Here is a 12,983-nt window from a genome sequence, read left to right on the forward strand (position 1 = left end):
AAGCTTGTAAGAAAGCAGATTTTTAAGTAGACAAAAACGATGTTTTCCTTTCAATACGAGGAACTTTTTCATTTTATTTGGTAAAATGTTTAGAAGTTTGACCAATGAAATATGAGAGGTTGAAACTTTTTTGTGAGATAGCACTGATCCACAGCATATGATCTTGAAATCCACTGAGAAGCTTTTAATGAAAGGGATAAGTGCTTGATCTCTCAATCTTAGCTTTCCTTGCAGGATACAAACACCAAAAGTAATCCAAGAGAAATTAATTAATTCCTTTGAGGAAAAAAATGTATCTTCACATCACATAAGTTTTAACCTCAGTTAATATTTTGTGGTGTTAAATATCAACACATCTGAAGCATTGAACTACATCTCTTCTAACTTCATGTTCCCTTCTCTAGTCAAGTTTTACAAGTCATTAACTCAACATCGGTGAGTTTCATCATCACAAGCTCCTGCCAAACATTTATAACAGACGGTTGCAACTTTTCTTTTACTCTCACTTTCCCCCTCTTCCCCACAGTAAGGATTCGGGAAGATATTGGCCAGGGGATCAGGGTTAAATCCATGGAGTTGTTTCCTTTTCTTTCTTGCCTTTCCTAAAAATAAAATCTGTTTACATCAATCAATCAATCAATCAATCAATGAATCAAAGTTTTAGAGACGCCCTATGAATACATTCAATCCCAAAACGACTATGCTAAGTTGGGATTAAAATAATAAATTTTATTACGATTTTACTTATATACTTAAAGTCTTTTTGTGCTTTTTTGGTTCAGTTAAAATCTACAAAAACAAAATAATTCTATTCTTTTCTTTAAAAAACAAATTGATTTGATTTGTTGTGGGTTATCTAGAAAAGAATGTGACTAAATTGACAATTGTGACGATCTGAAGATAGAATTTGGACTCTGCTTTCAGGTTTTTATAAGGTAGAGCCAACGTGAACTGGAACTGGGAAGTAAAAGAATCAAGTGTAGAATAAAAGGAACAAAACAAAAAGTATAAGCATACATAAATAAATACATAAATTCCATACAACTGCCTCTAAGGTATCATCCTTTGTGGGTTACCCTGTATTCAGAAACAATGGCGCTTACACCCAGTCACACGGACATAGAAGCATAATTTTAATTGTGGACATAAATGAAAAAGATAAAATTTATCTATTGAAATATTTTATTGATTTACCTTCCTCCAGTGAAGTTCTGTTCAGCAGTCCCCTCTGTATTGCAGTCCTCTTGTACTGATTCAAAGATTGGTAAAAATTGGATAACAAATTTTAAACTTCGTATTTTTATTAGTTTTTTTTCTCACCCTTTATCGATAACCATCTTTCATTATAGCACATCTTTAACTCTCGAATTGAGCTTAATATGCTGTGACTTTGTGAGTTTTGCGAATTTTAAAACACTCCTAGTTGGCTCTAAAATAGACAGGTCAGCAAACCTGACATTCCTTAAATCCGAAGTAGTTCATCACTATAGTTTATCTAATTTGTACTTATTTATAAACTTCCGTTACTAAATAATTTTTAACGTTTATTTATGTAATTCATAACTATTAAAGGGAGTGTTCGCAAAAAATGTAAGGGGGTATAGGCTTACGGCTAAAAATAATCGTTTCAGAAAGTTATAATATACGACTCGGATCGTAAAAAAAAATCAATTTAATTTCAAACAAATAATTACAACCTATAGTCTTCGATTATTTTTCGGATACCAGGCACGATATGAGACCATTGATCTAATTTATTAATTTAATTGATGTTACTATTAACATACAAATGTTAATGCTAATTGATATTAATATAGAAATTAACATTTAGGTATATTTAATATTAAGGTTAATGTTAACTTTATATAATGACAACCATAAACTTTATGAATTGCTTAATGTCAATGTTAATGTTAATGTTAATGTTAACTGTAGATACTGACAACCATAAACTTTAATGAATGGTTTAAAGTCAATGTTAATGTTAATGTTAACTTTATAGAATGACAAGCATAAAATTTAAATAATAGTTAAAAGTCAATGTTAATAAACGTTAACATTAACATTAACATTAACATTAACATTGACTTTAAACAATTCATTAAAGTTTATGCTTGTCATTATATAATGTTAACATTAACATTAACATTGACTTTAAGCTATTGATGTTTACTTATATGTTAATATCAATTAACATTAACATTTGTATGTTAATATTAACATTAATTAAATTTATTAAATCTTCAATGGTCTCATATAGAGCCTCTAATGATTTTTCGACGCATTCGTATGTAATATTTAATATTCGTTTTGTATACAATGCACTTAAAACGCCGAAAACGCTACGTTCTTCAGTATAAGTCTTTTTAAACAATTTTTTCCTTATAAACGCAACAGATAGAAGTAAGATTAGTAGCGATCAAAAGCGATTTTTATTCGCCGTAAGCCTAAACCCCCTTTCATTTTTCGCGAACACTCCCTTTAACAAATAATTTTCTGAATTTGTTTCTAGAGTCTCACAAAAAAAAACAAAAAATCCTTTCATTTTACAACTTTCCTTGACGCAAGTAGTATGATGAAGATCACTGATTTTACTGCATCGAATTTCTGATTGAAATTCAGGTTCTAAAAAAGGTTCATAATAATGAAATTTTAAGACGGAAGATGTTGAAGGTAATCCATCAACAAAAAAGTTTTTTTTTCTAGCAAATCATTAATAATTATTTTACTTAAAATGCAGGGCAAAATCAATATCTATTTATGTCATTGTAATGGGTATTGTTAAGAGCGAAAAAGTTTATTTTGGGAATTTTATTTTGACCTAAAAAATCTAGAAAAATTTAAAATCACAGCAAAACCTTTTTTGAACGCATGATACCCATTTCAATAACATATATAGTTTTATTCAGTTTTACTCAAATTATTTAAAAGCGGCTCGATAAAGTTACGTAATCACCCTTGTAGGGTAATTAAGTAACTTTTTCACCCTATAATTAGACAAATTAGGTATGAAATTTGAAATTTTAATAGCATGGTGATTAAGTGACTTTTTCGCCCTGTTGTAGGGCGATAAAGTTACTTAATCACCCTACAATGGGAGATATTAGGTGTGATTAATTCCAATGAAATTGAATAAAAGATATCAACTTTTATTAACGTTTAAAATTAGTCAAAAAATATTTTTTTTTGTATTTTTAATAAACTATTGATTCGAGACAAACAATTTTAAAACATTAGAAACATTTGCCCAGGATTTCTTTTCAGTAGCTTTACCACTACAAAAGGTAGAATTACAAAAGGTAGAATTACAAAAGGTAGAATTACAAAAGGTGGAATAACAAAAGGTAGAATTACAAAAGGTAGAATTACAAAAGGTAGAACAACAAAAGGTAGAATTACAAAAGGTAGAACGACAAAATGTAGAATTACAAAAGGTAGAACGACAAAAGCTAGAACGACAAAAGGTAGAATTACAAAAGGTGGAATGGCAAAAGTTAGAACGACAAAAGGTAGAATTACAAAAGGTAGAATTACAAAAGGTAGAATTACAAAAGGTATAATTACAAAAGGTATAATTACAAAAGGTAGAATTACAAAAGGTAGAATTACAAAAGGTAGAATCACAAAAATTGCAATGACAAAAGGTAGAACTACAAAAGGTAGATTACAAAAGGTAGAATTACAAAAGGTAGAATTACAGAAGGTAGAATTCCAAAAGGTAGAATTACAAAAGGTGGAATGACAAAAGGTAGAATTACAAAAGGTAGAACGTTCTAAAGGAATAATTTTCCAATTTTCAAACAGGCTATTACAAAATAGCCACAGCGCTCGGCCCAGAAATCGTCTTATACTACCCTAACGCAACATAATGTAACATTTTTGTAACTGTCGACATTTTGTAGCAGTCAACGTTTTCTAGATGACCAAACGCTACATGCTGAATTCTAACTGGAAATGAAGTTTTGGGAGTTCTAAAAAAAGTTTCGCAGATTTTCCTGCAAAAATCGGAAAATTTTCTTGCTTGTCAAAAATTGGAAAATTCTACCTTTCAAACGTTCTACCTTATGTAATTCCACCTTTTGTAATTCTACCTTTTGTACTAAAGCCCATTTTTTTGTTGCTATTTTTACATTTTTTGTTCCACCAGCCCCCCCCCCTCATCTTCATTTTTTGTTTGATTTTATTGTTAAACCTGGAAATGGAGCATACACGGCTGGGTACACAATTCCAAGTTGAACAAACATGGTTCGAAAATCCTAAATATTACATTTTTAAAAAAAGATTAACTTTAGATACTTTTTCAAAAACATTACAATCAAAATAAGTATTGATTGCTGGATAAATAAATAAAGAAACGATAAAACAAAATATAAAATAATTTAAACCTTTTATATATATAAATTTGGAATAACTTTATGAAATATCATTTTCAATAGTTCTCAGTTGATCCTTTATGTTGGGATAAACTAACCCATAATCGTACCGTTTCTCGTGGAGGTAGAATGTTCGGGTCTGGAAAATTGTAGAGCACAAATTCTAAAAATATGTTTGATAAGAGAAAATTACCAGAAAATCCAACATATCTTTAAATTTCTAAGCTTCGCAAAAAAGCATAGACTACATAATTTATGATTTTAATTAGATTTTAAAAACTCCTGGAGATTCCGAAATTGTTAAATTTTAACCTTAAATATTTAGAAAACAAAATTTAGAAAAATTATTTCCCCCCCCCCCCATTTTTTTATTCATTTAGCGTAGAGTTTTTTTTTGTTGAATTGGGGGTAAACCTCAATTTTAGGTGAAAATAACTTTTTCTTCACGAAAGTAAAAATTACAAATTGATGTCAAGCATTTCCTTCATATCCCCAAAGAATAAATACCCCAGTATTAAATACCTATTACCTATCATCTTACGCTCTATTGCCTGCCTCATCTCCTGATACAGCTGTTTGTCCTGAACATCAACATTTTTCAAAATGTCCATCCTTTCCATGCAATGTTCCATATTTTTTCAACGATTTGCAAACTCGCGGATTTCTTCAATGATGAGGTTTGAAATTAGACCTGTGTATGTACATTGTAAATGCCTGGTACAGGTCTAAGGAAGGGTATAGAAGGGTAATCAACTGTGAAACCTTTACATCTGTGGAGCTGGAGGAAGGATATAAATATAGGTTTCTTTACTAATAATTTTTTTTACTGATAATCGTTGTTATTTTAAGGAACCCGCCATTTAACAAGAGAAGCATCTCCGATTCACAACAAAAACCTTGAAACATTAATCTGATCAATGATCTAGGAGAACTTTATTTTAGATTAATAATTAAAATTCGTCAAACAAGAGAATTCAGAAAACAAAAACATTCATTAAACAAGAGAATTCAGAAAACAATAACATTCATTAAACAAGAGAATTCAGAAAACAAAAACATTCATTAAACAAGAGAATTCAGAAAACAATAACATTCATTAAACAAGAGAATTCAGAAAACAAAAACATTCATTAAACAAGAGAATTCAGAAAACAAAAACATTCATTAAATAAGAGAATTCAGAATACAACATAATCCAGAGAAAACAAGAATACTCCGAAAACAAGAGGATTAAAAAAGCAGAGGATTTAAAAAACAAGTATTCAGAAAACAAGAGAATTGAGAAAGCAAGAGAATTTAAAAACAAAAAATCTAAAAACAAGAGAATTCAGAAAGCAAGAGAAAGAAACCCGAAAAATTCAGAAATTTAGGAAACAAAGAGAATTCAAGAAGCAAGAGAATTAAGTATACACTAAAAGTAAAAGAAAACAAGAGGATTTAAGAACATGAGAGAATTCAGAAAACAAGAGGATTAAAAAAGAAGAGAATTCAGAAAGTGAAAATATTATGAATATTTTTTTATCTTAAGTGAAATGTCAACTTTGACTGTCTTAGCAATATCAACTTTAAATAAACTATCGACTCTGTAATATTTACATGTTTTCCCATTTTTTCAGAGGATTTTCAAAATGTATATTTTAGATCAGTAGCTCAAACAATAAAAAAGTTATTGGCTATTTTAGTCGGCATTTGGACTTTTCTGTTACCCCCCTATTCTTAAAGAAAAGCTTCAAACATGATTACATTTTTGGCACAAAATACAGATAAAAACGGTATTTTCTAAAACATCTTAATTAGGAATATTATTTTTATGCAGGGTTTTACTTCTGTTTTAAACCAAAAGTTTAGATTTGATTTAAAACAATAGCATTATAGTTAAAGCAATAGTTTAATTTTAATATAATTTTACGATATATTATCACGTGACATTTCTCTCTTTTTTGTATTTGATAATTTAGCTTTCATCAACCATGTTTAATCACGAATAATTTTATGTTTCCCTGTCTTTTCACTTTGATATTTGCTAACTCAAGATTTGACGAACAACGTTTAACTGACAACGTTTAACAAATTAACTGCAACATCTGGTCTGGTCCAATTCACCCCCTATCCCCCTCCCCCTTCCACCCTACTGTATCCTGAGATTTGTCCGGTCGTGAGAATAGCATAGAGGGGGGAGGGGCCACCCTCATCCACACTCTCAGATTTAGGATAATGGCGGCGTCTTAGATTTATAATTCTAACCGGGTCTCTGACTTAAATCGGGCTCATCAGATCTAGATTTTATTATTTTATACCATCTTAAATGTCGATTATATCGTAACAATATATCACTTAAATTAAAATAACTTAATATCTCTCTAATCAACCAACATATATCTAGCTAAATTAACTTAGGTGTATATCTCTGGATAAACTCATAATGGATACTAACTGCTTACAATATCTGGATGAACCAATCTTGTAGAATATATCTGGATGAATTAACTCTGCTTACAATATCTGGATGAACTAATCCTGTTGAATATATCTGGATGAATTAATTCTGCTTACAATATCTGGATGAAATAATCCTGTTGAATATATCTGGATGAATTAATTCTGCTTACAATATCTGGATGAACTAATCCTGTTGAATATATCTGGATGAATTAATTCTGCTTACAATATCTTGTTGAATATATCTGGATGAATTAATTCTGCTTACAATATCTGGATGAACTAATCTTGTTGAATATATCTGGATGAATTAATTCTGCTTACAATATCTGTATGAACTAATCTTGTTGAATATATCTGATGAATTAAAACCAGTTTATACGTGGATGAACTAAACCTGGTGAATATATCTGGATAAAATAAACCCAGTTTAAAGGTGCACCCAGTAAACTTTAGTAGAGAAACCAGTATAAAAAACCAAGTTTTTAAAAATAACATGGATATTGAATTCCTTCTTAACCAGACAAAGCTTCTAAGGGTACCATAGTGAATCGGACATGCATACAACTCAATCAATTGAGGGTAACTTGAAAAAACGTTGACAGTCTTTTTAGATGTAGATAAAAATTAACAAGGGTTGAATGTTATATTCCTCGAAATTTATAAGTTTAAAAGAAAAGCCAAGGATTAAATTTTGTTTTAAAAGTTAATATTATTTCAGGAGGTCACATATTTTCTTCCCCCACCCCTTTTTACTTATTTTCTTATTTCTTCCTTTGTATCTTTGTTAAATAAGAAAACAAACCTTAATATACTCTTGTCTTCTTTCTGCTTGTGCTCTTAGCTTAGGTTCTAAACTGTCAAATAATTCCTTAAAAAAATACTTGTAAAGCATACTGAACACAATTTTTGACATTTAAAACTACAAAAAACGGAAATGAGAATTACATATCCCAATTGAGATCGTTCCACATTAATTTAGTCTATTTATTACCGTTATATACAAACTGAATCTATGTACTCCCTCTTCTAGCGATTGTGCTCTTTCCTAAAAGTATATTAATTATTATTGTTAATTGGTATACAGGTTAACTAAGAAAACGGGTTAAGTAATGTTTTGCAAATCTTGTTTCCTTTTAATTTTAGAAATGAAAATATTTCAATGTGACAAAAAAACGAAAATATTTTGTAACATTAAAAAAAATCCGCCAAACCAAATTTTGGTTAAAAAAATTTAATATAAATTTAAACCTAAAACATTAAAAAATTTTTTTTACTAAAATTATAACCTGCATTTGGGAGCTGGAGGATTTATATTTTGAGATTGCATAAATATTTGAGGAACTAGGCTTCTTATCATCCTGTATTTCAGTTTCCAAATAGTTGTAAGCTGAGTTATCTTGAAACAGGAAGTGGTCGTTCATCGGAATATCCTTAACAAATACAACTTTTACTTAATTCTGGGCATTTCAAAAATATTTGAATTTTTCTTAATCATGGTCATTTTAAAAAGTCAAAATATCATTTAAAACATATTTCAAAGCAAATTGTCTCAGAATTAAAAAAAATAATAAGAGAGTAAATGGTACTTTATCCTCAAACGTTATAAATGGCCGGTTTAACTTAAATTGAATGAACCTGAGTCAGTTTTTAGACCAATAGCAATAATATTTTAAACTAGCTGAAGGGCCCCATGTTACCCGTGGAAAAAAAATTTCGAAAAAAAAATAGTTCGAAAAAAAGTTAGATTTTTTTTTAGCCTAGAACAGCCCTTGGCCACTCATGAGGGTCCACAAAAAATTTCAGCCCAATGGGTTCAGCCGTTTGGCCGGCTATACGCAATATATCTATATACGAATGTCTTGTTTTACTATATAGATGAAAATTAAATAAATAATATTCTTTCTATAAAACGAAGTAATCCTGTTTGTCTGTCTGACCGTTTGTTTGGATGTCCGGTTATAACTATAGAACCCCTGGGCCTTCTTTATCTCAAATTTTGATAAGGAAACTCGATTGAAAAGTTCTCAGTTTGGTTTAAAAGTTCTATGTTAAGTGGGTTGAAATTTGTAGGGAAATCTTCAGGCGAATGTGGATTCCTAAGCTAGTTATATAATAAAGCTCTTCGCTCATATATATATTGGCATGTGGATTCCTAGGCTAGTTATATAATAAAGCTCTTCGCTCATATATATATATTGGCATGTGGATTCCTAAGCTAGTTATATAATAAAGCTCTTCGCTCATATATATATTGGCATGTGGATTCCTAAGCTAGTTATATAATAAAGCTCTTCGCTCATATATATATTGGAATGTGGATTCCTAAGCTAGTTATATAATAAAACTCTTCGCTCATATATATATATATATTAGTTTTAGCTGACTGATCGACTAGACCAAATTGGCTTAAATTTTATGAAGAAATCCATTGGTACCCCGGGGGTGACATGGGCGATTTCTTGTTCTTAATTAAATCTAAAATTTTCCACGGGCAACACCGGCACTAGAGCTAGTTTTCTATACAATAAAAAACTACCCATTTTGTCATTTAGGAGTTACGTTTAAACTTGATTCAACTTCCCCCCTTTATCTCCCCTCAAGTTGTTGTTGTTACTAACCTCGTATTCATGGGTTTCTGCTTCCACCTCCTCTGCATCACATAGTTCATGTTTAACTAGAGCTCCCTGCTTCCCGGATACATCAAGGGGAAACTTGTCCTTGTCAGAGGAAGAACAATGCTTTACAGATTTATTCACTTCCTGGTAATACAAAAAATGTTTATCTTAAGAAAAGATTGATTTTCCAGTTTCAAATCTTGATTTTTAAATTCCAAAACATTGATTTTCAAATTCCTAAAGATTAATTAAATTCCATAACATTGATTTTTAAATTCCAAATCATTGATTTTTTTAATTTCATAACATTGATTTACAAATTCCAAAACATTGATTTCTCAAATGCCAAAATATTGATTCTTAAATTGCAAATCTTAAATTGCAAATCTTTAATATTTAAATTTCAAAACATTGATTTTTAAATTTCAAAACATTGATTTTTGAATTCCAAAACATTGATTTTTCAAATGCCAAAATATTGATTTTTAAATTCCAGAACTTTGATTTCTTAAATTGCAAATCATAAATTTTTAAATTACATATCATTGATTTTTAAATTTCAAAACATTGATTTTAAAATTCCAAAACATTGATTTTTAATTTTCAAAACATTGATTTTTAATTTTCAAAACATTGATTTTTAAATTCCAAAAAATTGATTTTTAATTTTCAAAACATTGATTTTTAAATTTCAAAACATTGATTTTTCAAATTCCAAAACATTGATCTTCCAAGTTCCAAGAATTAATTTCTAATTGCAAAACATTGATTTTTCAATTCTGAGACATTGATTTTCTAATTCCAAAACAACGAATTTCCAATTCACAAACATGGATTTCTTTAATCCTAAAACATGGATTTTTCAATTCGAAAGCATTGATTTCTTGCATTTCATCTCAATCAGAAACAAAACCTATCAAACCATTGACTTAAACATTCCCAAACCTCTGAAATGGAGAGACGGGCATCATTTTTGTTGTCCAGCAAAACTGATTTTTTTATTTCTTAAGATGATTCTTTTCCCATGAAAAACAACATAAGTCTCATTTTTAAAGTGATTTTGAGAAAACTCGTATTTTTTTCTACAGATCTTATGCCTAATATTAAAAAATTTGCCAGAACAAGAAACTTTTAATTAAAATATACGAAATAATGTAAATCCATTCTCTCCTCGTGGGAAAATAACAAATTTCCCCTTCAAAAAATCAAATTAAACTTTTGTAAATAAGAAAACTAAACAATAACCAACATTTCTCCAAGGTTTTGATTAATAAGTGATCAGTTCAAAGTTCAGCTTATACAGTTTAACTTATTTATAAGTTTTAATCTGAAAGAAAATAATTTAAAAATAAATTAAAGTAATAAATAATAAATATTAACCCCAGGTTTTCTAAGACAAGAGAATTGAAGATCGTACCTTGTCTTCTTGAGAAATGAAATTTTGCTTGTTTTGTGTCTCTTTACTCATGAGGTACATTATCAAGTGTATAATGTTGCAATCATTCTGATATTCCTTCTTCAGAGCAGATATAACGCGAGATTGCACATGCGCAGAAAGGCTGGAATTCCTCAGTAACTTGAACGCCAGTAGACTGTTAGGATAAGAGAGATCTGAATCTACAGAAGCTAAGGCCTGATGCCTAAAAGAGAATAAAGCTTCAATTACTAAGACATTAGTCTTAGATTTGAAGAGTGGAATGTCAGATTCACAACATTTAAATTGTTTGATCAAGTATATAAGAGATATCTTAGTTTGTCTGTATGAAAATGGATTAATTTTGATAGTAGTTTTGCTGCATAATTAAATCTTCATTAGAAACCCGTTTAAAGAGTACTCTACAGATGGAGATTCACTTGAAATTACATTTACAGCTTCTTAGAATGAGATTTGTGAGTACATCTAATCTGACTACTAAGGCTGTTCTATACTTCCAATCTTCAATCATTAAATCTCATCTAATATTAAAAAATTTAATTTCTTCTGTGGGTTTTAGCTTTGAATACTGGATAGACATTATCTTTTAATAAAAATCAACAGTTAAGCCTAAATTACATTTTTTTTTAAATCCTGAATTTTCCATAAAATTTAAATTTTCCTAAAACAATGATTTGCCATGTTTCACTAATTATATTAAAAACTAGAAGCATTAGAAATAAAAGGGATTTGAATGATTCTTTGAATTAAAGGGACTATAAGCGTAATTCTAAGTGACTCTCAAGGCAAATATGACAACGGTACCCTTGACAGCTTTGTCTGATTGAGTAATACTTATATATCAATGTTTATCACTTTAAAAACTAATGATTTTCAATAAATTCGCTACAAAAGTAATTTTCGCATTTCTACTTCAAGAAAATATTTAGAAGTTTTTTGAATTTAACACTTTTTACGCGTAGAAAAATGACAATATATTCCAAATTATCGTTTAGACAATGGTCTGAAGGGTACGGTTGTGAATCGGGTATTGCCATCCTTGTCAGGATGGTGACTTAAGTTCCTCTTACAGTTCCTTTCAGACAATTGTCTATTCACAGTTGAAGCCTGACAGATTTACAAAAGCGGAAATTTCCAGCAATAGTTTTAACAAATATATAAACTTTAGACCTGATATTCCATTTTCCCGTAAACTGGAAAAAATCCTCATCATCAGGATTAAAAACATAATTTTCAAATCTATTAAACTCCTCCCAGCCTCGTTCTATGTCCAGCATTGTTCTGAAGTAAAATTATGTATATTAAAGGGACTGTAAGCTTAATTTCAAGTGACCCTCCATGCAAAGCATGAGTTACAACCGTAACCTTAAAAGCTTTGTCTGAACAAGTATGAATTAAATTTCAATATTTATAATTTAGAAAACTGATAACTTCCAACTCGTGATTTGTCAAAGTTATTACGTATTACTGAAGGAACACAGAAAAGTATTAACAGAATTAAACATATTCTTGATCAGAAAAACATTTCAAAGATATCATTGAATTAACGCTGATCAGTCCCTTTAAACAGCACTGTTAATGTCTTTCTATTTTATTTCTTATAATAAATTTTAGGGTTTTTTAATGGCCTGCGAGCAAGTGATGCACGATATCCTCTTTAGAATACAATGTTATTCAGGGTACAAACCCTTTTAGTGAGTTTTATTTAACAAAAAAAGTAAAAAAAAATCCTGGCTTATCTTTCAATACCCCGTTAGTTCTCAGGAAATTATTATTTTCAAGACCACTGACAGGCTTGTTCTATTTGAGGTGATGTGAGCTGATGTCCTTGTACTGTAGTAATGTACTAAATGCTAAGATGGTATTACCGGATTTCCAACAGTACCCTTAAAACCTAAATCTGATCAAAATAGTGGAAGATACCGTCACTTCCTGACTCGAAACTTCACTTTGGCAAAGAAACTGCAGATTAACAATTTAAAGAGACAAAAACATGAATATCTAGCTCATAGTCTTTAAGGGTACCGTTGTAAATCGGGCATTACCATCTCTGAATGGAGATTCGCTTGAATTTACGCTTACAGTCCCTTTCATCAACGACTCTTTCCTTTGCCGCTT

The 12,983-nt window shown here is 29.8% G+C and overlaps 1 protein-coding gene across 1 annotated transcript; it reads right to left on the bottom strand.

The window, feature by feature from the left end:
• Positions 1–54: 54 nt before the first annotated feature.
• LOC111704777 (uncharacterized) lies at positions 55–12,879 on the bottom strand. The gene is made up of 13 exons (XM_023477124.1): positions 12,615–12,879; positions 12,036–12,146; positions 10,848–11,070; positions 9,434–9,574; positions 8,102–8,245; positions 7,807–7,860; positions 7,618–7,683; positions 4,903–4,954; positions 4,484–4,536; positions 4,193–4,256; positions 2,558–2,625; positions 1,195–1,249; positions 55–602 (listed from the first exon to the last, which is right to left on the bottom strand). The coding sequence occupies exons 2-13, from the start codon at positions 12,140–12,142 to the stop codon at positions 427–429; spliced, it is 1,203 nt and encodes a 400-aa protein (XP_023332892.1). The 5' UTR covers positions 12,143–12,146; positions 12,615–12,879; the 3' UTR covers positions 55–426.
• Positions 12,880–12,983: the final 104 nt, after the last annotated feature.

The sequence above is a fragment of the Eurytemora carolleeae genome, unplaced genomic scaffold (assembly GCF_000591075.1).
Source record: "Eurytemora carolleeae unplaced genomic scaffold, Eaff_2.0 scaffold633, whole genome shotgun sequence".
In the NCBI taxonomy this organism is placed as follows: Eukaryota; Metazoa; Arthropoda; class Copepoda; order Calanoida; family Temoridae; genus Eurytemora; species Eurytemora carolleeae.